Source organism: Narcine bancroftii, chromosome 12, assembly GCF_036971445.1.
Source record: "Narcine bancroftii isolate sNarBan1 chromosome 12, sNarBan1.hap1, whole genome shotgun sequence".
Taxonomy (NCBI): domain Eukaryota; kingdom Metazoa; phylum Chordata; class Chondrichthyes; order Torpediniformes; family Narcinidae; genus Narcine; species Narcine bancroftii.
In genome coordinates this window covers 59,634,740-59,662,526 of record NC_091480.1, presented here as the reverse complement: position 1 = coordinate 59,662,526, position 27,787 = coordinate 59,634,740, and the positions used below count along the sequence as shown (strand labels likewise).

Below are 27,787 nucleotides of genomic sequence, written 5' to 3'. Positions count from 1 at the left end.
GAGAGTGTGATGGGATGGTGCGGAGGGAGCTTCACTCTGTGTTTGAACTCTGTGGAGTGTGTGTCTGACCTTGGGAGTGTGTGATGGGAGAGTGTGGAAAGAGCATCACTGTCTGACCCCGAGAGTATTTGATGAGACAGTGTGGAGGGAGCTTCACTCATGTGCACCCAAATCGTTTCCAGACTTGAGCTCAGGTCAATATGCTAACACACACCAAGCTCATATGCACTGCTCATAACCCACATCCAAGTTACGAGCACAGCTTACATATACGCAGTTGGTGTAGACACACAACTCATGAACACACATGCATCTTCATGCACCCCTCACATTATACACTTGTCTCGAGTCATATACGTAACTGAGGCAGAGGTCTGTCCACTGTTGTGGGGAAGGGCAAAAGGGCAGTCGAGGGCCATCTCCAACTGCTCTCTTCTGATCCTTTCATTCCCCTTTCTGTTCCAGGGTCTGGACGTGGGGTTAGAGGTCCATTCCGAGCCTTCCTTCTACGTTGGAGCTCCCCCCCCACTTCCTGAACCTTGGCTCCCCTATCCTGTCCCACATCCCAGTCTGGAACCTTGGTACCCGGTGGGCCACAGCCTCATCCAGCGAGAGGGTGAGTCAGACTCAGGTCTGTCACTGGACTGCAGCCCCAATGCTTGGGGCCCACTGATACCCTGGCAGTGTGAGCTCCCATCGCGGAGCCAGCTGGGCCGGAAGGCACCTCGCGAGACCTGCAGCAGGGATGAGAGGAGAGCGCGGGCCTTGAAGATTCCCATCCCCACCGAGTCCATCATCAACTTGCCCGTGGACGACTACAATGAGCTGCTGGCTCGACACCGGCTGAGTGAGGCCCAGCTGGCCCTGGTCAGGGACATCCGCCGGCGGGGCAAGAACAAGGTGGCAGCTCAGCACTGCCGCCGGCGGAAAATGGAGAGTATAGCCCGGCTGGAGAGGGAGCTGGGCGGCCTGCGCTCACAGAGGGCACAGCTGGCAGGTGAGCGGGATGAAGTGGCACAGGCACTGTGCCAGGCAAGCGCTGCACTGGCTGAACTCAGGAAGAGAGTCTTTGCTGCCCTCCGGGACCCATGCGGGAGGCCCTATCCCCCTGAAGACTTCTCCTTGCAGATGGCAGCTGATGGAGCTGTCTACCTGCTGCAGCATGACCCAGCAGGAGTCTGAGACAAGAGTAGGTGGATGTCAGAGGGGAAGTGTCAAAGTGGGAGCTGAAGGGCCCAAGTTCACCACTTCCCCCACAGGACAGTTCTCCCTCCTATAGGAAGGTGTTACTCTGGAAGGCGGGTGGGACACACCAATTGAATTCACTGCCCATTGCCCTGCTGCAACCGAATCAGAGATGTGGCACGAAATGGTGTACAAAATATTTCTTCCATCAACTCTTCTTTGAGGCACCATGCACCAGTGCCCACACCTATTTGTAACTGCCTCCAGTCCCCTTCATCCCATCGTCTCTTACCCCGATTTTCCCATTTGCAAAATCCCCACCAGCCTTCCTGTTTTTTGTAAGCCCTCCGGTCACCTCCTGATCAGTTTAACTGCCTCGTCCAACACACCCATCTGGGGGGGGCACATCACACCCTTCACTCTGATCCCATGCACATCTCCATCTCTAACCACTTTCAGTCTGATACACCCCTCGCTGTCTCAAAATCACTCCCTGGTGTCTTATGCCCACTCATATCTTTAAAATCCCTTCCAGATCCTTATCTTTAACCCACTCTGGTCCCTATACCCAATAAATCCCTCCACCACTGCCTTCAACCTCCTACACCACACCCATAATCCCCTATTTCCTTCCCAGCTATGCAGTTCAGTCTCTAACAGCCCTTCACCTCTATAACCCACTCATGTCCTGTACACTCACACCTTATATGAGGAACCCCCTCTGGTCCACCACCTCAATCTCCAATTTCATGAATGGTTCATGACAAATTCCCTCCCCATCTCTGACCCTCTCCAGTACCCCTACACCCTTCCCTTACCTGCACCATTCACCCACTGTAATACTACCCTCCTTTATCTAATACCCACCTCCACTCATCATCAGAACTCTCTGGACCCCCCCCCCCCTTACTGAAGACTCAAATTTTCCCACCACTGGCAGGTTTTCACCTTTCATCCTTCCTTCAATCTCCAATGGGGATGGGGAGGCTTGGGTGATGATTCAGAAAATATACTTTCTCCCTCAGCCTTCTTCACTTCAGGGAAAAATAATTCCCAACCAGTCAACATCCTGACAGATCTGTCATTTGCAGTGATGCACAACCTGCTGAGTTGTTGAAAGGTCAGGTAACAAACACAAGGAATAGACAAATAGCTCACCGCTTAAAGAAGCAAAATGAAAGTCAAAAATGGAACTGGGAGCAAGAGCTTAATTGTCAACATAATGAATCTGAATATCTGTCCAGGAATATCGCAACATTCCAAGATGGATGTTGTTGATTTGCCTTGTTGAACACTGCTTGGGCTTCCTCAGTTCACTCAAGAACTAGTGGTCAAATGGCCCACAGCCAAGATCTGCCCCCTAGAAATCAAGTCCTATGTGCTTCACATTGAATTGGTGTTTTTAAAGTCTTTCTGAATGAAGACCAGTCCCATTCTCTCACTACAAAGGCAAAGAACAGCTGTCCCAACACTGGTCTACTGGACAGTATTTGTACCAGGAATACTAGATCTCAATGGACATACTGCAAAATAATGCAAGGAAATAAACAGCTTTTCCCCACTCATTTTATTGCAAAAAGGTTTACATTCAGCAAATCTGCCAAAAATACAGAGTACTAAACAGTTTTAAGCTCTCCACTGGAGAGTGGTCCAGATTACGGAACAAGCTCACAATCACATTTGTGATCATTAGCAGCCACCTGTTGGACAAGAAAAGATTACCTGATCACAAAGTAACAGATTCTTTGGCCCTTGACACCAATGCTAACCATTGGTCACTTATCTTGAATAATCCCATGTCCCAGCAGAACCCCATATTTTCCCCCTTTGATCTAGTAGCTTTCTGCAGTCTACTAACCCAGAGAGCAAAGGAAATCCAGCCTCCACAGGTGAATCTCCCCTCCTTTTCCATACACCTTTAACCCCCCCTGATCTCATGGACATGTCTTACCCCCCCCCCCCTCCAGACTCCTTCAACCCCCTCTGGTCCACTACACCCCCCAATCTCTTCTGCACCCCTCCCAGTTTCCTTAGCTTTCTGAATTCCAATGATCCAAGTAACTGAATCTTGTCATTAACCCCCCCCCCTCAAAAATCAACCCAGTGAACCTCCTCTGCAGTCCTGAATTAAGGAGACCAGAGATGCACAGATCAGTGGGCACCTACATGTGGAGCTAAGAGAGAACTTTTGGCAAATCAGCCTTCATAAATCCAAGTATGGAGTACAAAAATTGGGATTTTATGTTGAAGTTGTACATGACATTGGTGTAGCCAATATTTTGAATATGATGTGCAGCTCTGGTCACCCACCTACACTGAAGATCAATGTTAAAGAGTGCACATAAAATTTACAATGAAGGTCAAAGTCCAATTTGCTGCCTTGATTGTTGCACCTTCATACCAACCTTTAGTGATTCAACCAGCCCCATCCCACCTGTTGAAGTGGAAAGTGGATGGGATAGGTTTACCTGTGGTGGAGAGACAAACAGATTGTTTGGAGGACTGTTGGGTCTCACACTGCCCATTATGCTGCTCTTCAACCTGTCAGAAACATACCTTGAGGATACATACTGCCAGTGTACAGTGCAGGTGATAATCTGCATGCCTGGCGAAACTTCCGAGATTACCTGCAAGCAATAAGGGGAAGAGTCAGTCTGTTGGGAGAGGGAATATGAAGCCACAAGTGTGCTGGTACCAAATTCTTCTGTTTATTTAAAAAAATAAAAGACAAAATCCAGCCTTACCTAGTCTGCCTGCCTGCTTTAGTCTTAGTGTAGCAAGGCTTCTGGCTGTGCTAGGCCTGAACAGCTAGCCTCCCACGATGCAGCCCTCACGCTAGCCTCCAGTAAAATTAAAGGCCGAGGAACTATCAAAGCTGACGCTGCTCCTGACACTCCGGTGTGTGCTCGCTCGTAGCCTCTAGTCTAGACTCCTCCTCTGCTGCCGATGGCGGTAACTGCAGGTGTCCTGCCTCGTTCTATCTTGAACCAAGAGCCGGATGTGGCGCACGCATACAAAAATAAAAGCACACCAAGCTTTCCTCTGGTGACTTTTCTCTGCAGCCAATGCGTCTGACTACACAAGCTGTTGGGCACTTTGCCAGTTTCCATTGAATCCCTGCCTGCAGCTATAAAAAAAATCTCATCCATATTACATTCAGAACAAAAGCCTGGTTCATGGGTACAGGTGTACAGAGGGACCAGTACCACTCATTTAGTAATCAGGGATGTCTGCTTCAGTGATGTGGAAGGGTTTTCACCCAAATTTGCCCAAAGCATAGACTTCCAGCACTGTTGACAACCATCATGGGATTGAGGTACATCAAAGGTGAACCCAAGCAGGAGGGAGGTGTTGACCCTACACTGCCCTGAGATTGCAGCATCTGGCCCAATACAAGTTGGCAGGTCACTGAAGAAGAGCCAGTGCCACTTGGGACACCACCCAGACTGGGACACCAGACAGGGACTCTTGGCAGGGCCGCTTATACTTTGCGTCAACCCTGGGTTGATGGCCACTGTTTAAGTACTCCAAGAGTGGACAGGCACAAGTTAGCTTGAAGGAAATGTTGATAGAAGGGAGCAAGGGGTATTGGGTGGGAGTTAAGAACCCACACAACAGCAAACCTTGAGGCCACAGCTGGCTGAACACTGGAGGCTTAAACAAGACAGACTATCTGCAGGACTAGTAAATGGAAAGGTTTTTTTTATTCTGAGTCATGATCACAACTAATACATTTAATATATCACTTGAAGACTGGAGCAATAAAATCAAAAAAGTCTAATAAAGACTCACTGGAATGTTCATTTTACACTTCCAGAACAGGGAAGGGAAAAGTCACCAACTATAAAATAACCTGTTCAACAGTTTATCAAAATATCACAGTCCTTAAGCAGATATCCATGCACATGGGATTAAAGTTTCTTTTTTTTTTAAAAAGTTCATGAGTTCAAACACTGACTTTTCTGACTAAAAAAAGACATTTTCTTCCGGTAGCAGTTGTGCCCTGTGCTTGGCTGAGATTTGTATTGCAGTAACCTGCTGGCTGTCTCCCTGTCAATCTGCTGGCCCATCCTCTCCTGCTAAGTACTGTATTCCTGTTGAACGACATGGGATAGAATTATTATATCGTGCATTTCCTACATCATGTTTTCTTAACATTAAGCAGAGGAGGGGCAACCGAAGAAACCAGTGCCACCCCCCTTAAAAATGCATTCATTAACCTGAAGACCCAGCACTACAGATATGGTGATAAGACTGACTACATTAGAAATGACAGCAGTGAACTACCAAACCCAACACCCCCGTTTCAACCCCAAATCTTACACCCCACCCCCCACCATGCCAGGTGTGGCTGCAGCTACATTTTACAGCTCACCTTTGGGACACTGTCCCTGTTTCTGAAACAGGTGCCCAAACTCCACACCACCCCCCTACCCTTCCCAAGAAGCCGCTCTTCAAAGGGCAACAGGGTTGGTGCCAGTATAGGGAACCCCTGCTGTGTTAATGTGGACACTGGAAGTACTCAACTTCACTGCAGCCTGCCCAAACCACTCCAAAATGACGCACCTGCTTTGTCTAGAATCTCCGTGGAAAGGAGCCACCGCCACCAGAGCCACCATAGTTACCTGTGGATGGAAAGAACCATAGTTCAGAATTGAAGACAGCCCACAATCACACCTTCCAGAAACAGCAATACTCACCTCCATAGGGAGCACCTGAGCTCCTGCCTCCGTAGCCCCCACCACCTCCACCTCCCTTCATGGGGCCATAATTTGAAGACTGGTTGGGGTAGTTGCCAAAGTCATTGTAGTTGCCTCCACCACCGCCGCCAAAGTTTCCTGCAGGCAGATAACCACAGCATGAACTACACTACAGAACTGGTCATCTGGGACAGAAGAATTGCAGCTACAAGGCTGGGTCTGTTCTCTCTGGAACAAGTTAACAATGGATGTAACAAAGGTGTATCAAGTTATGAAGGACAAAGAGGGAGAGGACAGACTTTGAAAGGGCACATGCATAGGATAGTCAACTTTTCCTCAGGCCATTCTCAACAGAGGCTGGGACCACAGCACATTTGTTCTCTTTTAACCTCATGCAATTTATTGAGTCAGTATAAGTATGGAAGAAACCAGAACTTGACTGCATTACATGGCAGGGGACCCATAAACCTTTGAGCAGAGCTCTCGGGTAGATTCAAAAACCAGCTGCACTAGAGATGTGCAGGGGTGCCTTTTACAGAGCAGCAGTTACCTGGAATTTGGGGGGGAAGAAAGAAAAGAAGCAGAGACCTTTATGCCACCTTGAGAGCAATTATAGCAGTGTCACAAAATCAAGTTGTAGACAAGCACTTGATGGCCCAATGAGATTAACAGGCAAGTTTCCATATAGGTCAGCAAGGTCTGTATTATGAAACATCAAACATACTCACCTCCACCAAAGCTGCCGTTGTAGCCATCGTAACCACCACCACCTCCACTGCCATATCCTCCTCCGCCGCCACCACCACCACCCTGGTTGCCATAGGATGGGCTTCCCCCGTAGCCACCACCTCTGCTACCGCCTCCATAGCCGCTTCCCCCATAGCCACCACCTGCACAGCAAGGATGATAATGGGTATTAGTGATGCTGACTTCAAACCTGCACCACAACCCCCCCCCCCCATGACCACTGGCCCTCCCCAATAACTCATTCCAGTTGAAGTTTTCTCCCAAATTCAAATTCCTCAGCTCATTAAGTGATCCACTAAACCCACATGTTCAATTTCCTTGAAGAAATAATTAAAGCCACAGCAGCCCACCCACTATTCAGACCCAGATTCCAAGAGCACACCATCACCAAATCCATTGTATCCATCGCCACATCCTCCGTATCCACCGCCTCCTCTGGAGCCACCACCAAATCCACCTGGAAAAAGGAGAAGATTAGTGATGCTAACTTCAAAACTGTTCCCCCCCCAACTATGACCACTGGCCGTCCCCAAACACTTCACCTCGGCTGTTGAAGTTTCCTCCTCCACCACGGCTACTGAAGTTGCTCCCAGAATTACCAAAGCTGCCTCTGTTGAAGTTGCCAGAGTTCCCACGACCTGATTTAAAAGAGTTGGGAAAGGTGTTAGTGCCTCAGGATAGAAACCAATCAGGCAGGCCACATTTCCCACACTGCTCCCATGGCCCCTCTCCTTTCATGTCTGCCTACTAAAAGGCAAGGACTCATGCAAACCTGGGACAAAAATTTTACATGACTGAAGCATCTCAATCTACTACTCAGTGCCTCAGGTTCCATTTCTTCCTTCCCCCAAACTCAGATATGCTGGCAAATGTCCTGCACAACCATTGACCTGAAGCTATTTTTCTTGATACTTGCACTCATTACAAAACTTAGGACAAAAATGCTGACCAACCCACTGAGTCCCTCCAGACTCCAACATCTGCAATGTTCCTTCTCAGAACAGATCTTACCTCTCTGGTTCATCCCTGAATTTTGCATCTCCTCTCGTGACAGTGCCTTCCTTACTTCGCAGTTGTGCCCATTGATTGTGTGGTACTTTTGAACTGGAAAAGAGAAGCACATTAGCAGGCCTTTCCTTCACAACCCCAACGGTCACACCAGAAGTATGCACCCTGTCGCTCACCAACTATCTTGTCCACAGCATCATGATCATCAAACGTAATGAACGCAAAACCCCTCTTCTTCCCACTCTGACGATCTGTCATCACCTCTGTGACCTCAATCTTGCCGAACTTCTCAAAGTAGTCTCTGAGATGGTGCTCCTCTGTGTCTTCTTTGATACCTCCAACAAAAATCTTCTTCACTGTCAAGTGTGCTCCAGGCCGGGTGGAGTCCTAAGAACACCAGCATTACATCAGTGGGAAAGGTAGATCCAGCTTCTCATCCATGTTACACCAACTCAACAAGACACCTTACCTCCCTGGACACTGCGCGCTTTGGCTCCACCACACGACCGTCAACTTTATGGGGCCTCGCAGCCATTGTCCCATCCACCTCTGAGACACAAGAGTAGGTAACAAACCCAAACCCCCTTGAGCGTTTGGTGGTGGGGTCCCTCATCACCTGCAACAAAATGACAAGTCAAGGCCAGTGTCTCAAAACAGCAAAATGTCACACCCCACACATGCTGCACAGAACTCACCACGCAGTCAGTCAGCCGACCCCATTGCTCAAAGTGGTTTCGCAGACTGTCATCCGTAGTCTCAAAACTCAGCCCGCCTATGAACAGCTTCCGCAGCTGTTCCGGCTCCTGCGAGTCCTCCAACAGGAAAAAAAGTGGTAGTATTAGCAACCAGTTTAACAATGGAAAACAATGCAGACAACAAACCATCCTCATTTTAAAGGTGAGATTCCATCACCACATACCAGCTCACAGAAATGGGCTTTTAAGACCACAATCTGCTAGAAGTGAGCACTGCACGTGACTAGTGCATGCAAAACACTCCTCCTGCAGTATCACTGCACAAGTCAAAAGGCTGGTCCAGCTATTGATGAATAAAGACACCAGATGGCAGGAGAATCAATTGAACCAAAATTTCCAAGGCAGCAGTCACGGTAGGTAGCCGGGCTGAGTCATCATTGATAACTCCAGCTTTCCTAACCCAGCTCACATTTTCATGCCTCACAACTATTCATGGTATGGACCAACAAGCACATTTTCACAAAATATAAGTTATGCCAGAAGCATTTAAAGGTACACAGCCAGACTGAACCAACTGTCCCACAACCCACACATCGAACTTTGTTGATTGTGCATACTTGCAACCAAAAGGGAAATGGAGAAAGAGCTGGGTCCATGCCCATATTCACTTTGAGCAAAAAAATGCTAGACATTCAGCAGGTCAAACAGTGCCTTTATGCACCAAAGGTAACTTGAGCCCTTCAAGTTGTGGGGAAACATGAAGATATCCGAACAAAAAGGCAAAGGGCTGTAGATGATAGGTGGAGGACCGAAGGAAGTGGGAGGAGTCTAGGCAGAGAGAGAAAGGAAATATGAACTGGAATAACAAGGCAAGAAGCAGAGGAGGGAGGGGAGACAAGCTGATCAGTGGAATGCTGTGAACTTGATGTTCATACCCTGGGGTTGGAGAGTGCCCAGATGAACAATGAGGTGTTGTTCTTCCAATCTGTGGGTGGTCAGGGGAGTACTGTGAAAGGCCATGAGAGCTTGATAATGTGACCTAGAATTGAAGTGGTTGGCTACTTTTGTTGGAGAGGTGGTGCTGGGCAAAGGGGATCTCCTAATCTGCAACCGGTCTCTCCGATGTAGAGAAGGCCACAGAGGGTGCAGTGAGTTTTTTTTGGAGGTACAGGTGAAGTGTTACTTCACCTGAAAGGTCTGTCCGGACCTCGGACCATGGTGAGAGTCCTTGCACACCACCCCTAACCAGCACGGCCTGTGGCAGCCGCACGCCCGATCCGAGTCCCCATTGTGAGCCACCCAGATTACAGATGGCAACAGTAACGTTAGCCCTAGGGAGCCGCTCTCATCGCCCCTGCGACAGAATAGCAGCCAAGGACGGAAACCCTTGCCCGACACCCCCCCCAACCCCAAGTGCACAAGATGGCTGCCGCCGCCATTTTGAAGGGATGGCAGAGCCGGAGAGAAAGGAGGGACCGGAGCGGGCCAAACGGCAGCGGACAGCCTCGACCCAGTGTAAAACAGGACGCCACGCTTTAAAAGATTCGGCCCATCGCGGAGTCAGGGCCGTGGGATAGGACAGGGTAGTGAGCCGCCATTTCACGGGACGGCCGGAGGGGGGGGGGGAGGAAAAGAGGAGGCGGGGCTGAAGAGGTCTCGGGTTAAAGGAGTGAGGACGAGAACAGCGGTTAGAGGCCAATCGTCCTAATAACCGATAGGCCAGGGAACAGGCAGTGGCTACATCATCCCCCTCCCCCGGGTGCGGTGCAGCCTTTATTTCCCCAAACCTCCTCCGGGAACCGCGAGGCCCCGGGCGCGCCATCCCTCTCCCCGCCGTCAGAACAACCAGTACTAAACTCACACCCATCGATACACCAGCCCTTGTATGTGCATGTGTGTGTGGGGGAGGGGAAGAAAAAGCATTGAGCGGCAGTAGGGGGCTGAAAAAAATTAGGCCTCAGCCCGTCTCGCGTAATGGCGGCGGCGGCGGAATTATTTGCTGCGTCACGAGCGTTGGCGGACAAACAAGGCCGCCACTCACCTCCATATCGCGTTCGTACGAGGGCGCCGTCTTGCCTGATCTACGTGCAGCCGTTGTTGAAGAAAAATAAGGTTTACAAATTGCTTGGGAAAAAGAAAATTGGCCACAATCCACTGGTGACCGACAAAAGGCAAGAGACTGCAGCGCAGCGCAGATGCGCCTTATATAAGAGTGGCGATGACGTCAGACCTCGCCTCCTCTCTCCTTTCATTGGTCGCTTCCTTCCTTCGCTCTCTCTCCCCATTGGCGAATGAACAAAAATTCATTGTTTGGGCTGGGAAATAAGCTCCGCCCTCTCCTCCCCCTTCCGCCCAACCACGTGGGCGCGGTGAGTGTGCGCTTGCGCAGCTGCGCCTGTCGATCGGTGGTGGCGGCCTGTGTATGTGTGAGAGGAGGGGGGGGGAGGGGTGTTTTTTTTTTGGCGGGTTTCGCAGAGCTGGAAGAATCAGCGGTGTGGAAAACTAGACATATCTTTAAAAGAAATCCGGCATTTGCAGTTTTCCCCCGCCTCTGCGTCAGGTAAACTCGAGGTGCTGGTCGTGGCGGTAGCGGCGCGTTGGCGGCGGGAACGTCGTTACCGTGTTTATGGTTGCGCCAAGCTTTGGAGTTTGGTTCGGGGATTCGGGTAGGCCTCGCTGCCCGTTTGATGGACAACTCATGGCGCCGCCTACTCTCAGATCGTGCCGGCTCCCTCTTATGATGGATAAGGGGCTCGAGCCAGTGAACTATCGGCGTCGGGTACTGCCGTCCAATCAGTGGAGAGAGCGTATGGGGGTCCACGCCCTCTGTTTCTGAGTATAATGCCGGAGACTGGGTGCTTGTGCTTGGATTTTCTGGAAGGTTCTGCGTTCAGCAGGAGGGGAGGGGGAATGGAGAGCGGCAAGGCCACACATTAAACTTCGCTGTCGTCCTTTCAAACTGTGCCTCCTCTATATTCAGCTGCAAATCCTTTACAAGGAGAGAAATTGCACACATTGTTTCCTGACGCCAATTGCGTGTCGTTATTTTCGTTTAATAATGCAATCATTTTTCCTAAAATTCCTGCAAAGCTCCCCAATTTAAACCACACTTTTAGAGCAACCAATATTTTGCATGTGATTGTATTTTTGTCAAACTCCGAAATTGGCCATTTCAGTGTTATTAAAGTGGAGCTTCGTAGTGGTTTTCAAACTTTCTCTCATCACTCATTCCACCTTCAGTGATTCCTCTGCTCTGTGATTAGTAAGAGATTAATTAAGGTGGGATGTGGGTGGGAAGGTTGAGAATCACTCACTGCTCCAAACCCAATTGTTACTGAAATATTTTGCTTGAGAAAAATTGTCATTGGCCCATTTCCTTTGGAGTTCTGAAACCGTGCACATAACAAGTCAAAGAGGGATGATTCAAACAGTGGCTTTCCATCTTTTTTTCTTCCCACCTACATCCCACCTTAAGCGATCCCTACCTCGTGTTTCCCCACAACTTGAAGGACTCAAGCCTGAAACTTTGATGTGTCTTTACCCTTGCTACATAAAGGCACTGTTTGACCTGCTGAATTTCTCCAGCATTTGTGTGCTTTTTTCACTTAACCACGGTGTCAACAGAATCCTGTGTTTTACCCCTTAAACAATCCCTTACTAATAATCACAGAGCACCGATGGCACAGGGATTTGTCGGACTCTGGCTTTACCTTACTCTTAATTTAGTCTATGTGTAGTCTGAGTCCAGCGTGTTCTTTGAATGAAGTGATAGGAGAAGGTATTCGGTTCAACAGTCAATTTATTACACAGCAAAAGAATAAAACTTAACAGAGCTCTGGGTCACTCATTAGTTCATAGGTCACCTGCACAGTGAGTGAAGACTGACCCCTATTGTCCAGTTGGCTCAGTTTATATAGGTCAACCTTATCATACAGAACAAAAGTTGGCTTCCTTTGCTAGATTTCATTATCATACAGAACAAAAGTTGTCTTCCTTTGCTAGATCTTTTTGCATAAGGGTTATCACAAGTCATCTCCTGTTTTGCAGATATCTGGGGTGTAGCACTCCCATCTTAATCCTCCAGGCCAGACTATCCTGTTGTGTTGATCAGAAATTAATTCATCCCCAGATATTTCTAATCACCATTCTGTTCTTGTCTGGCCAATTTCTGCTGTTCTCTTTAACACCTCCTCCTGCCTTAATCTTCCTCCTAGACTGGTTTTCCATTCCCTGTTTCTTGCAGGCCATTCTTTGTTCTGATCTGGCCTGTGTCTCCTGTGCTACTCACCACCTCCTTTAGTTTGAGCATTCCTCCTAAATCGTTTTATGCATTTCCTCTCCCTGTATTTTGGAGCAGACAATTTTGCTCAGCCAACTTTGCTCCATGCTGTGATTGCCACTTAATCACATTCCTTTTTCCCTGAACCATGCAGTAAATATACACTTATTAATTAATCATTTATTTCATACTGTTTTAACCCCTAGATTCCAACAGTCCCCCTTTTGGTCTCATGAAAATGAGACCAACCACCAGTTAACTTATGGGACCAAGACCTCAGGAGTTTTTGCAAGGACCGGCATCTCCGACCCCTTGTTAAACTTAACCTCACAAACTTGGCCATTATGAACACACTTCAGTTCAGTGGGGGCCCCAACACAGTGTTCAGGAACGTCAGTCCAATCCGCAAAGTACTGTTTCGGTTCATTATGGGCCTCCCAGGCTGATCATAAACACTTTGTACAGTTGTTTCCTTCTCCAGATGCTTCAAGGGCTAGGAACAACATCACCCATAGTCCCCACATAGTATTCATCTCAGCTCCCTTCATTGTTTTGATGCCAATAAATTAATTATGCCGTCAACCACTGATACACAGTCACCGTAGTCCAATAGTCTCTTTAAAAAGGGACGTTAAGTGTTCTTAGTCCGTGGTTGCTTCACAGGTTCTCAGTCACCTCCGTTCGAATCTGTTCCAGTGTCCGTGTTGGTGGGTCCGTTGCTGCACACTGACTCCAATGATACCACGTCTCGCCTTTTCCTTGTAGTCGAACCGCGTGGGACGTCCTCTCCACCACTCTGTGGGGTCCTGTCCACCTGGGCTCCGACCACTTTCTTTTGATGACCTTTAGCAGAACCCACTCCGCGACTGAAGGTATCGGTGTTTCCCCTTCTCTGTTGGGACTTGTGACCTGTTGTGAAAAATCTGACACCAGAGCCGTTAGTTTTTCATAATAAAGCTTGCATCCCATTGAGCTTACCTCATTCTTCGTAGTCTGAATTCCGGCTCCCGGTCCTGGAAACTGGTGCCCTGTTTGTAGTTCATATGGAGTAAATCCTGTCACAGAACTTACCGAACTCCTTATTGACATTAATGCCAGGGGCAACGCATCCACCCAATTTAGTTTGGTCCGTGCCTGTACTTTCCCGATCTTACCTTTTATTGTTTGGTTCATCCTCTCCACTTTCCCTTGGGATTGTGGATGGTACACCGTTCCAAAGGCATGTTTCAATCCCAACATCGCTTCTACCTCCTGTAGATCATTATTCTTAAAATTACTTCCATTATCGGACCTAATTTTTCTAGGAAATCCGTGTCTCGGAATATACTGGTTGATCAGGAATTTACATACCGACCTTGCATCTTCTCTTTTGGCAGGGATTGCCTCCGGCCACCCTGTGAACACATCTACTGCTACTAAGAGGTATCGATAGCCACTTACCCTCTCAATCATGTCCGTATGATCAAGTACGATTTCCTGCCCTGGTAACTTAGGTAATGGGAACTGACCTTCATGTGGCTTTACAGTCGCCTTGACATTGAAAGTTATACATACCTCACACTCTCTAATATGGTTCTCCACCATCGCCGGCAGGAAGGGGTGCCACCAATGTATCAAATACCTTATTATCTGCTTCTTTCCACAGTGTGTTAGCCCATGAGCCTCCTCGAGGAGGGGTTTCATGAGTCCAGATGGTAAAACTGGCCTCCCGTCTATCGATCTCCATAGTCCTTGATCCTCGGTTGCACCCCTTTCCTCCCATACCATCCTTTCCTGAGGTGATGCCTTTGCTTGTTCCTGTATTATTACTTCTACCTCACACAGTGTCAATAAGTCATGTGCCGTTCTGTCTGCCTGTGTCATAATAAACTGAGGGCCGTATCCTGCTGCCCTTTTAGCGGCCATGTCCGCTTCCTGATTTCCCCAAGCCACCATCGTATCTGTTCTATCATGTCCTTTACATTTAAGAACTCCTAATGCCCTTGGTTTCAGGAGGGCCTCAGCCAGTTTCCTAACATCCTTCTCGTGTTTAATTGGGGTCATTGCTGCTGTTAAAAACCCACTTCTCATCCATTGACTAAGTTCAACCTGAATTGTCCCTACCACATATGCCGAGTCTGTATATATATTGACCTCCTTCCCTTCTGCCCATTCTAATGCTGCTATCATTCCTGTAGTTCTGCGAGTTGTGCTGACTCCTTTCCTCTCACTGTCCCTGTAATGATTTCTTCAAATCCTCCTGTAGTTTTTCGTACCACCGCATAGGCAGCTTTCAATCCATCTGTGGGGTGTCTGTAACAACACCCATCTGTAAACAAGGTTTCATCTGGTTCTCTTAAGGGTGTCGCCTGTAAGTCAGGTCTTATTTTAATATCCTTTACTACCCTCTTCTCACAACAGTGTGGTTCTCCCTCTCCCATATTGTCTGCCATGTTAATGCCTTCATGGGTAAATGTAACATTTGGAGCATTCAGGATCTTTTCTAGTCTCGTCTGCCTTAGCGAAGTCATTGTAAATGCTGTCGAGCTCACAAATGCTACAATGCTATGTGTTGTTAATACCGTCAGGCCATGTCCCATTACTATGTGTGCCACCTTTTGTAAAATCTTTGCTACTCCCGCTGCATGTCTCGTACATGGTGGGTGTCTGTCTTCCGTCGGGTCTAGTGTGATACTCACATACATGAGCACACATCTTCCACCCCCTTTTTTCTGAAAAAGAACACCATCAATTGTGTGTGCTTTTTCAGAAACATCCAAAAAGAAAGGTAGTTTATAATTTGGAATCGCCAAATCTTTAGCCGTTGTAAGAGCTTGCTTCAATAGAATAAAACTCATCTCAGCCTGTGCAGTCCAATCAAGTGTAGCTCCCAGATTCCTCATCCCCTGCTCATTCACCAAAGTTCGCAGTGGATGTGTCAACTCACCATACGATGGGATAAACTGCCTACTATAACCTGACAAACCCAAAAATGAAAGCATTTCTTTTACTGTCTTTGGTTTTGGATGATGTAGTATCGCTGTTCGATGTGCAGGGGAAATCCCTGTGCCTTTCGCTGAGACCATTCTCCCTAAAAAGGTGACCACCTGCCTGCAGCATTGCAGCTTTGAGCAAGAGACTTTAAAGCCTGCCTTGAACAGCTGCACTAGCAGGAGACAGGTGGCCTCCAAACAGGAAGTATGATCAGGTGCTGCTAATAGGATGTCATCTACATACTGGATCAGAACTACCCCACCTGGCAGTGCTAGCCCCCCTAGCTGTTCTTTCAACACCTGATTGAAAATCCCTGGAGATAAGATAAAGCCCTGCGGAAGCCTAGTATACCGCAACTTTCTACCTCTATACGTGAACGAAAACACATCTCTTAATGGTTCTGCCAGCGGCAAGCAAAAGAAAGCATTCGCTAAATCTATGCAAGAGAACCACTTGTGGTTAGGGGTTAAAGCAGTCATGGCAGTATATGGGTTTGGTACTGGAACTGTGGGTGTTCTCACAATACCATTGATGCGCCTTAAGTCATGGGCCATCCGATATTTGCCCGTGTCTTGTTTAGGAACAGGTAAGATGGGTGTATTCCAACTAGAACGCGAATGTTCCAACACCCCTGAATACATAAGGCCATCAATGGTCTCTGCCAAACCTTCCTCAGCTTCAGGTTTGTGGGGATGCTGCATCTGCCAAATAGGGGTGTAATCTGACAGTTCGAAGGTTATGGGATCAACCTGCTGACAAAAACCCACATCTGCTGATCCCACTGACCACAGGTTCTCAGGGAGAGAATCTAGCATAGGGGCCGAGTTGGGGTGATCCATCTTCTCTCTACCATGAAAGCATTCAATCTGTCTATGCTCAAGGAGGACTTGATCATATGTCGGAGACAAAATTTTGTATGCCTGACCAGATGAGGAGAACTGCACTGTCGGTATTTGGGTGTCAGACCAGTCACTTCGGGACATCAAGTTCCGACACATCGGTCCCAAATCTTTTGCCTGAAGAGTAGTGCCAATTGCAAGGGTGAGATGAGGAATGGCCTCACCTGCCATCTCATACCATTCCAGCTGTTCAGATGTCAGTGCCACCGTAGCGGCCACTCCCTCCTTTCCTACCACTATGTAGTCCGAATTAATTTCCCATAGCATGCCCTCTACCTCTTCATAAAAGGCATGCTGATACATTTCATCCCCATCCCTATCGTAAAAGAGGGTCATATGGGGAGGGTCCGAGGGAGGGGTATACGGGTGTAATGTCTGGATCCACGGCTTCCATTGATTATAAAGCTTTAGCAGCCCTCCCTTTTGTGGGTCCTCTGGTTGCAACAGCCCCCAGTAAATGTCAGCCCATTGTCCCTCAGACGCGGATCCTCCAGCTGCCGCCAACAACATCTGAGAACCGGAATGAAGTGTAGTTACTGAACAGTTCATAGAATATCCATTTGGAAAGGTGACCTCTATTCCACTGGGTCCACAAAGGATCGATGCTCCGCACCTGACCAACAGGTCTCTGCCCAAAAGATTGGTAGGGCACCTGGCTGACAAAATGTATTGATGTGTAAAAGTCTGTCCCGCCACAGAAGTGACTAATGGTGTAGAAAACGGCAGATTTTCTGGTGTACCCAAGAACCCTATCAGCTGGACGCTAGAGGATGATGTTTTATCTTGAAACTCAGCGCCAGTGAGTGTTGAAAATTTGGCTCCCGTATCCACTAAAAAGGATACTTCCATGTCCATTACTTTAATCTGCAGGAAAGGGTCTGCCAACCAAGCCTGCTCGTGGGTGCTCGGGCTCCATCACTGTGGGCAATATTGCTCCTCCTCTGTCAGCAAAGGGAATTGTCTCTTCGGAGCTAGAGCCGCATGGGGTGCCTGATGTACCGGGGGTGGCACTGACGATCTCTGGGGCTGGACCCAATGCTCATTTTGTGGTGGTCCATATCCCCTTCCCCCAGTGTCCTGAGGACCCCAAACTAGGGGGCAGTCTCTCTTCCAGTGTCCTGGCTGACCGCATACAAAACATACGGCTGGTTGCATTCGTGGAGCACCCTGACTTCTCCCTCTTACTCGGAATCCCCCCATTGGACTTCCCGTTCTGCCCACATAGGTGGGACCCGGTGCCCAATATGGGGCCGGGTGCCAACTCATATTATTCCCTTGTGGTGGCTGCGGTGGCTGCTGAATCATCTGGTTCGCACCCTTTGAGGGATTCTTTTTTGCCTTGTTTGTCTTTTTCCTAGCCTCTTCCAATTGAAGCTTAAGGAGTTGCACTTGTGCAGACTCCATAATTTGTTTGTCCTCCTTTTGCTTAGCCCTATAACGCTTCATGTGATGGGTCAAATGTTTTTCCCATTGCTCACTCGAGCAGCCAGGAATATCAGGGTTATTCTCTAACGCTTCCCTAACTACAGCTGGCAGTCCACTCGTTACTGCAGCCCTAAAGAGTGTAGTCTGCAAGGGATCTGTGGCTGGGTGTACTCCTGCTTTATCAGTCCAACTCTCCCTACACTGACTCAAAAAGGTCGAGATCTCCTCATCCTCTGACTCCTTTTGTCTATTGTGAGGAGTGGGGGTGGTGTGATCCTCTGACATTCCTACCGAGATGGCATTCTCAAGTGTCTGTTCTTGCTCTCTCTCATTTGTTTTTTTCCAGTGGCATACTAGTTTCCCTTACTTTACATACATTCTGTATTTCCTTTGTTAACTCCTTCATTTCCTCCACCCTTTCCTGCATAACTCTCAAGTCTCTCCTTCACCTCCTGGAGTTCATGACCTGCTAATTCAGTGACATTCACTATTCCCTCATTTATCTGCATCGCTGGCATTTGGGGAATAGGATAAGGTGGTGGCAATGTCTCCGGTAACTTTGGTTATAGCGGGGCTGACGGCTTAACCTCCCCCGTATTCTCCTTAGTGATATGGGATCCCTTTTTAATATTATGTTGAAGGTTCGCTTCCACAGCCATGCAAGCCAATGTCATATTGTGTAAATCTGCCCTTCTCTGTTCCTTCACTTCTCTCTGTTGTTTAAACCTCCTTCTATTCCATATAGATCCTTGTCCTTTTGCCTCATGTTCCTGTACCTCCTTGGCTGCTTCCCTCTCTGCTTCTCCTAAGTACAGTACCAGCCAGATTTTTTCAAACCCTCGTGGTACCTTCCTGACTCTGCAGCTCTCTCCATATCTGTTTGTACTGTGCCATAGCCTGTACCTCCTCTCCCTTCGGTAATCCTCCCAGTAATTGATTCCTTGTTTTTTCCCACTGTCGGTTTACAGATGGGGGAACTCCTGTCTTCCCCGAACTCTTGCCCTACATCCCTATTTACTCCTTCCATCTCCGTTCCGATCTTTAACCCTTTAGACTTCGTGATTCACTGGGTCTCTCCCCTGGTAGGATTTTGACACCCTGCAATTTACTTCGTCCCTTCCCACGTTATTATGAACACCAGCAGCACACTACACACGATCCTTAAACAAATACTTATTATAAACTATTATGATACACTATATGATTCCTAAACAGATACTTATCCACTATAGAAGCAAATAACTATAAAACAATACACCTTATACAGATACTGATTGTCCACTACTATGGTATACGATCCTTAATCAAATACTTATTACACACCATGAAAACAAATAACTATCACAATGCACCTTATACAGATACTTATACACTACTATGGCACACGATCCTTAATCAAATACTTATTGCACACTATAGAAGCAAATAACCATCACCATACATCTTATTCTAATTGGCCAAGTGTCTAAACCTATCTCTCGAGATCGCTACGAGGGGACTCCAACCCCCTTTCTACTAGGAGGACTCCAACCCCCTTTTTACTACAGGGGACTCCAACCCTGTTCTACTAGGAGGACTCCAACCCCCTTTTTACTACAGGGGACTCCAACCCCGTTCTACTAAGAGGACTCCAACCCCCTTCTACTACAGGGGACTCCAACCCCGTTCTCCTAGGGGGACTCCAACCCCCTTTTGTTTTATTCTTTGACTTTAACGAGGGCTTTTGCAGAGTAGTGACAACACACAATTTATCTTTGCCAATAGCAGAACTTTGTTAAAACAGGCGTCTGCTTACCTCCCTTTGTAGGATGGTCACTTGTTGTTATCACCACACCACAATCGACCGGTGTTTCATATCTTTTTCTTCCGTCACTTCTCCATCTTCATCACGTCGGGGTCACCAAATTGTCGGACTCTGGCTTTACCTTACTCTTAATTTAGTCTATGTGTAGTCTGAGTCCAGCGTGTTCTTTGAATGAAGTGATAGGAGAAGGTATTCGGTTCAACAGTCAATTTATTACACAGCACAAGAATAAAACTTAACAGAGCTCTGGGTCACTCATTAGTTCATAGGTCACCTGCACAGTGAGCTACTCCCCAAGACTGACCCCTATTGTCCAGTTGGCTCAGTTTATATAGGTCAACCTTATCATACAGAACAAAAGTTGGCTTCCTTTGCTAGATTTCATTATCATACAGAACAAAAGTTGTCTTCCTTTGCTAGATCTTTTTGCATAAGGGTTATCACAAGTCATCTCCTGTTTTGCAGATATCTGGGGTGTAGCACTCCCATCTTAATCCTCCAGGCCAGACTATCCTGTTGTGTTGATCAGAAATTAATTCATCCCCAGATATTTCTAATCACCATTCTGTTCTTGTCTGGCCAATTTCTGCTGTTCTCTTTAACACCTCCTCCTGCCTTAATCTTCCTCCTAGACTGGTTTTCCATTCCCTGTTTCTTGCAGGCCATTCTTTGTTCTGATCTGGCCTGTGTCTCCTGTGCTACTCACCACCTCCTTTAGTTTGAGCATTCCTCCTAAATCGTTTTATGCATTTCCTCTCCCTGTATTTTGGAGCAGACAATTTTGCTCAGCCAACTTTGCTCCATGCTGTGATTGCCACTTAATCACATTCCTTTTTCCCTGAACCATGCAGTAAATATACACTTATTAATTAATCATTTATTTCATACTGTTTTAACCCCTAGATTCCAACAGATTACAAGGTGGAACGAAAAAGTTTGAGAACCACTGCTCTAATGCAATGTAGCAGTGTTCCTTAACTTTAAAAAAAAAACTCCGTGAAGAGGTGTGGACAGTTTATTGAATTTGGCATGTGTGATTTATTTTTGAAAGTTCGCTGCTTTGTTGAACCCACCAAGCTGTTTGCTATCTTTTCCAGAGCATTGTTACTCTAAACAAGGATGTGTTCCACGCAATTGAACAAAAAATGTCTTGTATTTAATAAACCTCTTTAAATGTGGGAGTTTGCAGATAATGTTTTATATAATTTCTAAACTTTACCTGGAATGTAGACTAATCCAAAAAAACTAAGCCTGTTGAAGGAAGTCTGCAATCTGTGGAGGCAAATGATTGTTGACATTTAGAACTGTACATTGAGATGACTTTTATATGCAGTCTCAATACAGGGCTTAGATTATAGTGAAAATGTCAGTTAATACCACAGGGTGGAGTTCATTCAGGAGCCTGATAGCTGCGGGGGAGAAACAATTTTTAAGCCTGTTGGTGTGTGTTCTCTCTCACTCTTCAGCCTCTCTGACAGAAGGAGGGAGAAGAAAGTATGATGGGTCCTTCTGGATTTCATCTGCCTGACCCGAGATGTTGGTGGGATCCTTGGAGGGGAGGCAGGTTTGCATGATGTTCTGCGGTTACCACTTTCAGCAGTTTCTGACCTTTGACATCTTAGCACCTGTAACTTACTGTGATGGTGCATCTATAGAAGTTGTTGAGGGAACCATAAACTCTCTTGTGAGACCATGTATTTATTTTCAAAAAGGTTTAATTATTAACTTGGGGATTAATTGTAGGCAGTGAGATGCTCCTGTAGGATGTTGGAATTCATGGAATCTGATAGTTTCCCTGATGACTACACCTGTGGGAAGAGCACCCATCTCCAGCTTCCGAAAGACTGTTAGGGAACTGGAGCTGGATGAACTGAGGATCATCTGGGATGCTGAGCAAGTTGCAGCTCGAAAGTCTTATCAGGTGGTTATGCCCAGAGTGCAGGATTCAGCTAGTAGAATGGTGAAGGGAGAAAGAAGTCTGTGCAGGTTCACCCTGTGGCCATTCCCCTCAGCAACACGTACACCCCTTTGGATATAGCTAAGGAGGATGCCCTATCTGGGCCAGGCACCAGCCAGAGCAATAGCACCATGGTCGTCTCTGAGCCTCCGAAGGGAAGTCAGGTAGAGCGATAGTGATATGGGACTCAATAATTAAGGGAGCAGACAGGAAAAGAGACTCCAGGATTGGGTGTTGCCTCCCAGGTGCAGGATGTCTCTGAGCGGTTGCCAAATAGCCTTAATGGGGTAGAGGTCCTGCAATGTAAGTGTTTAGGAAGTTTTGAAAGAGGCTGAACTTTAAAGGAGAACTTTAAAACAGAAGGAGAACTGACGCATCACTCACCACATCATCACAGAGGACCTCCAAGGTGGTAATGTCCAGATTATTCCTGGTGCCACGAGTTCGGGAAGGTCAGAACAGGTAGATAGAGCAGACAAATGAGTGGCTGATGAGAGTGGAGGAACAGAATCAGAATTTATTTTCACGAACATGTCATGAAATTCATTGTTTTGCAGCTGTGTCACTGGGCAAATATTGCTATAAATAGCATTTTTAAATAAATAATGCAAGTGAATAGGAGAAAGTGAAGTAGTGTCCACGCAGAAATCTGACGGCGGAGGGGAAGAAGCTGTCCTTGTGCCGCTGAGTGCTCGTCAGGCTCCTGCACCTCCTTCATAATGGTAGCAGAGTGAAGAAGGCATGGCCTAGTTGAGAGAGTTCTTGAGGATAATAGTTATTTTGTTTAAACACTGCCTCTTGTAGATCTCCTCCGTGGAATGAAGTCTGGTGCCTGTGATGTTGCAGACTGAGTTATCACCCTCTGGTGTTTTCTTTCCTGTCTGGTGTATTGGCACCTCCATTCCAGTGATACAACTAGTCAGAATGCTCCTTGCCTGTAGAAATTTGCAAGAGTCTTTGGTGATGTACCAGATCTCCTCAAACTCCTCACAAAGTCTAGCCATTGACGAGCCTTCCTCATGATTACATGAACAAGGAGGCTCCAGGACAGATCCTCAGATGTTTGCACCCAGGAATTTGAAGTTCTGACCCTTTTCACTGCTGTCCCCTTGATGTGGACTGGTTCGTGTTCTCCTGGTTCCCTCCTGAAGTCCACAATCCTCTTGCTTTTGCTAAAGTTGTGCAAGGTTGTTGTGACCACTAGACGAGCATATTATTTCTGCCGACAACCATGGTGTCATCGGCAAACTTGTAGATAGCATTTGAATTGTGCCTGGCCACACAGTCATGGGTGTGGAGAAAGTAGAGCAGTGGGCTAAGCACGCATCCTTGGGGTGGATCTGTGTTGATTGACAGTAAGGAGGAGACATTGTTTCTGATTCTTACTGACTGGTCTTTTGATGACGAAGTCAAGGATCCAGTTGCAGAGGTGGGTGCAGAGGCTCAGGTTATGGAGCTTGTTGACCAGCACTGAGGGAATGATGGTGTTGAAGGCTGAGTTGTAGTCGATGAAGTGTAGCCAGATGTAGATGGTGCTGTTGTCTAGGTGCAAGGTTTCAAGTAAAAACACAATGCTGGAGAAACAGCAGGTCAAATAGTGTCTTGTATAGCAAAGATAAATATACATAACTGATGTTTTGGGTTTGAGTCCTTCATCAAGGAATGGAAAAGTGTTGGCAGGATTCTGAAAAAGGTGAAGGGTGGGGGAGGAGCATGTTAATAAAGGCAGGAGGTAATAGGTGGAGGAGGGAGGGCACAGCAGCAAATGAGGAGGAGGGATGGGTAGGTGAATAAAGAGGGAAAGGGTGGAGAACTGGAGGAAAAAAGACAGTGGGAAGGGAGGTGGGGAAGGAGAGCAGGTTAGCAGAAACCGTAAAAGTCAGTTAATGCCATCTGGCTGGAGAGTGCCCAGGTGGTGTTCAATTTATGGGTGGTTTTGATGGGACAGTGCATGAGGATGTGGACAGGCGCGTGAGTATGAGAGTGTGACACAGAACTGAAATGGTCGGCCACTGGGAGGTCCCTGTCATTGGTGTGGACAGAGCAGAGGTGCTTAGCAAAGCGATCTCTCAGTCTGCGCCCAGTCTCTCCGATGTAGAGAAGTCCACAAAGGGAGCACCAGATACAGTAAATAAGTCCTGCAGGCACACAAGTGAAGTGTTGCTTCACTTGAAAGAACTGTTTGGGCCCCGGTCCATGATGAGGGGGGGGAAGTGTGGGCGCAAATGTGGCACCTCCTGCAGCCACAGGGGAAGATGCCAAGGTCGACGATTGGTATGGAGGAATGAGTGTAAGAGGGGCACAGTTTCAAATTTTTTGATCATTGGAACCTTCTCTGGGCCGGGGGGGGGGGGGGGGGGGGGAGGGGGGGGGAGGGGTCACCTGTACAAGCGAGACCAGTTGCACCTGAACTGGAGGGGAACTAATATGGCAGGGGGGAGAAATAATTAAACTAGATTTGCAGGAGAGTGGGGACCAAAGTGAAGTGGTGGTTGGTGCACAAGTAGGGACAACCGGTAGGGAGTTTGTTTGAAGGACAGGCAGTGCAAAATTGCAGCCAGTGGGATGAGTTGCAGTGAAATGGACATAGTCAAAAAAAGTAACAAATACAGGGCTAAAGGATTTGTATTTAAATGCACGCATCATGAGAAATAAAGTGGATGACCTTGTGGTACAGTTACAGATTGGTAGGTATGTTGTGGCCATCACTGAGTCGTGACTAGATGGGTCATTAGGCTCTTTCAAATTGCCGTGTAAAATGGGGCTTACGGGCAATTTGCTCAGTTAACGACCCAGGTAAAGGGTCCAATGGGGTCCCTGACCTACCTCAGAGGTGGTCAAGAGACCAAGTAAAAATTACCTGGGTGTCCTGCTCTGGCGAATTGAAAGGGGAAATGGCCGACTCGGTTACTCTGGTGACGTCAGCGTTTGCGCATGTGCATCACGGAAACCTCTGGCTGAAGTGCTGTTGCTGCGAATGTGGGGGGGGGGGGGGGTGGGTGTGGCATTTAGGAGAACTTTAAAACAAGGAGAAATGACGCATCACTCAACACATCGTCACAGAGGCGGGATCCTCCTTAAATCGTCAGGATGGCGATTTATCAATTAGGTCTCACTGCGATTTGAAAGTTGCATCTGTACCCACAACCCAGTAATCCCAACCGGATCCCAGGAAAGCTACATGGGTGCTGCAATTTGAAAGTACCTATTGGGAGCTGAATGTCCAAGTATACCACGCATTGAAGGGATAGGCAGGTAAACAGAGACTTAGGCTTAACTCCGTTGGTAAGGAATTACATGATCAGAAGATAGAGAATCACTGTGGGTTGAGTTAAGAAATGGCAAGAGTAAAAAGGCAGTAGCCAGGATGTGGACAACAAATTTCAACAGTAAATAGAAAAAGTGTGTCAGGGGGGGCAATGTTGTGATGGTCATGAGGGATTTTAATATGCAAGATTGGAAAAAGCAGGTTGGAACTGGATCTCAAGGGAGAGAATTTGTAGAATGCCTATGAAATGGCTTTTTAGGGCAGCTTGTTGATGGGCCCACTAGGGGATTAAATATACTAGATTGGGTGTTGTGTAATGCAACAGCGGTGATTAGAGAGCTCAGAGTAAAGGGACCATTAGGGGGCAGTGATCATAATATGATTGAATTCAATTTGAGATTTAACAAGGAGAAACTAAAGTTAGATATGTCAATATTTCAGTGGAGTAAAGGGAATTACAGTGGCATGAGAGAGGAACTGGCCCAGGTAGATTGGAATGGAGCACCAGTCAGGAAGATGACAGAGCAGCAGTGGGTGGAGTTTCTGTAAGAAATGAGGAAAGTGCAGGATAAATGCAGACCAAAAAAAGAGAATATTCCAATGGAAATATGTCACAAATGTGGCTGACAAGGGAAGTCAAAACCAACATAAAAGCAAAACGGGGTATATGAGAGAGCAAAAATTAGTGGGAAAATAGAGGATTGGGGAGTTTTTAAATGATGCTAGATAAATAATGGGAGTCAAGGAGCTGGCAGAGGAACAAAATGAGTATTTTGCATCAGTCTTCACTGTGGAAGACATTAGCAGTGTGCCAGATGTTGAAGGGTATCAGGGAAGGGAAGTGAGTGCAGTTACTATTTCAAGAAAGAAGGTGATCAGAAAGCTGAATGGTTTACTGATAGATAAGTCTCGTGGATCAGATGGATTGTACCCTTGGGTCCTGAAAGAGGTAGCTATAGAGATTATGGAGGCATTGGTAATGATCTTTCAAGAATCGATAGATTATGGCATGGCATAGAAATTGTAGATGTTCCTCACTATTCAAGAATGGAGGGAGGGAGCCAGCAGTGGTTGCGAAGATTTATTGTTAAGGATGAGGTTATGAAGTACTTGGAGGCACTTGACAAGATGGGCCAAAGTAAGCATGGTTTCCTCAAGGGAAAATCTTGCTTGACAAACCTATTGGAATTGAAGAAGTGACAGACAGGCTGGATAGAGGAGATGCAATTGATGTGTATTTATATTTTCAGAAGGCCTTTGACAAGGTGACACATATGAGCCTACTTAACAAGTTAAGAGCCCATAGTAGAACAAGAAACATAACAGTATGGGTAGAGCATTGGCTGATTGGCAGGAATCAGAGAGTCAGAATACAGTGGTCATATTCTCATTGGCTGCTATTTGCTACTGGGGCCACTTCTTTGAATGTTGTATATTAGTGATTTAGGTTATGGAATTAATGGCTTTGTGGTCAAGTTTGCAGATGATATGAAGCTAGGTGGAGAATCAGGTAGTGATGAGGAAGCAGGGAGAGGCTGCAAAGGATTTGGACAGATTAGGAGAATGGGCAGAGAAATGGCAAATGAGATATAATGTTGGAAAGTGAACGGTTGTGCACTTTGGGAGAAGAAATAAATGGGAAGACTATTTTCTAAATGGGGAGAAAATTGAAAATCCCCAGTTGCAAAGGGACCTGGGAGTCCTTGTACAGGATTGCCTTGCATGTTGAGTTGATGATGAACGAAACAAATGCAATGCTGGGATTTGTTTCAAGAGGAATAAAATGGAGAGCAGGGATATGACATTGAGGCTTTTTAAACCACTGGTGAGACATCACAGAGTATTGTGAATGGTTTTTGGCTCGTTTAAGAAAGGATGCGCTGACATTGGAGAGAGTTCAGAGGAGGTTCACTAAGATGATTCTGGGATTGAAAAAGTCATCATATGAGGAACGTTTGACAGCTCTTGGCCTGTACTTGTTGAAATTTGGGAGAATGAGGGGGATCTCATTGAAATGTTTCCAGTGTGGACAGAGTAGATGTAGAAAGGTTGATTCCCATGGTGGACAACTTCAGGATTGAAGGTAGTTCACTTAGAATAGATGTGCTGGAATTTCTTCAGCCAGAGAGTGGTAAATCTGTGGAATTTGTTGTCACAGGCAGTTGTGGAGGCCAGGTTATTGGGTGTATTTAAGGCAGAGATTGATAGGTTCTTGATTAGCCAGGGCTTCAAAGGTTATGAGGAGAAGGCCGGGCAGTGGGAATGAGTGGAAAATGGATCAGATCATGATTGAATGGTGGGGCAGACTCAATGGGCTGAATGGCCTATTTCTGCTCCTAAATTTATGATCTTGTGTGTGGAGAGCAGTCTGACTATAGGGTTATATTGACATGATGAGAAATGGAGTTTAAGCTTGATAAGTGTGAGGTGATGTATTTCAGGGTGATGGGACTGGGTGCACCCAGGAAATAGCTGGGTCCTTGGAAGTTTTGAAACAGGGGACCTTGATATACAAGTCCAGAGCTCCTTGAAGGATTGAAGGATGCAGCTCAGGTAGGTAATGGTTAAAAAGGGAATATGGGATTCAGGGCATTCAACACTTTGTGCTTCAAGTTTACAAAACATTGGTCAGACCTCAAAGGAAGGACTGCAGCACTTCTGGCCTTGCACAATAAGGAGGTAATGGTGCAGAGGAGATTCACCAGGATATGCCTGACGTGATGTCTTGGTTATGAGGAGAGACTTGATCTGCTCTACCTGGAGTAGAAGAGGTGAAGTGGGACAATTGAGGGAGATGTGAGCACGAGAGATTTTGGATATGGATTTGAATGATACAGTGGTGAGTAA

The 27,787-nt window shown here is 46.9% G+C and overlaps 3 protein-coding genes across 9 annotated transcripts in view; 2 read left to right on the top strand and 1 right to left on the bottom strand.

Moving 5' to 3' along the window:
* Positions 1–5,112, top strand: part of LOC138747189 (transcription factor NF-E2 45 kDa subunit-like) — a 90,739-nt gene extending 85,627 nt beyond the window's left edge. For all 3 annotated transcript variants that reach the window (XM_069906180.1, XM_069906181.1, XM_069906179.1), the window contains exon 4: positions 466–5,112. In XM_069906180.1, the coding sequence (XP_069762281.1) occupies positions 466–1,182 (717 nt within the window). In that variant the 3' untranslated portion in view covers positions 1,183–5,112. The remainder of the gene's footprint in view (positions 1–465) is intronic.
* On the bottom strand, positions 4,871–11,058 carry LOC138747186 (heterogeneous nuclear ribonucleoprotein A3-like). 5 transcript variants are annotated; one of them, XM_069906173.1, is made up of 11 exons: positions 10,955–11,058; positions 8,336–8,443; positions 8,110–8,256; positions 7,817–8,027; positions 7,644–7,736; positions 7,175–7,270; positions 7,015–7,089; positions 6,614–6,775; positions 5,886–6,023; positions 5,752–5,810; positions 4,871–5,279 (listed from the first exon to the last, which is right to left on the bottom strand). In XM_069906173.1, the coding sequence occupies exons 1-10, from the start codon at positions 11,033–11,035 to the stop codon at positions 5,761–5,763; spliced, it is 1,161 nt and encodes a 386-aa protein (XP_069762274.1). In that variant the 5' UTR covers positions 11,036–11,058; the 3' UTR covers positions 4,871–5,279; positions 5,752–5,760. The 5 variants fall into 5 exon arrangements, with proteins under 5 accessions (XP_069762274.1, XP_069762275.1, XP_069762277.1 ...); XM_069906174.1 differs by having other exon boundaries at positions 7,021–7,089; XM_069906176.1 differs by lacking the exon at positions 10,955–11,058 and adding an exon at positions 10,377–10,544 and having other exon boundaries at positions 8,336–8,452.
* Positions 11,059–25,987: 14,929 nt separating this feature from the next.
* LOC138746637 (uncharacterized) overlaps positions 25,988–27,787 on the top strand; it is a 5,710-nt gene continuing 3,910 nt past the window's right edge. Inside the window, exon 1 of the mRNA XM_069904926.1 lies at positions 25,988–26,136. Coding sequence (XP_069761027.1) covers positions 25,988–26,136 — 149 coding nt within the window. The remainder of the gene's footprint in view (positions 26,137–27,787) is intronic.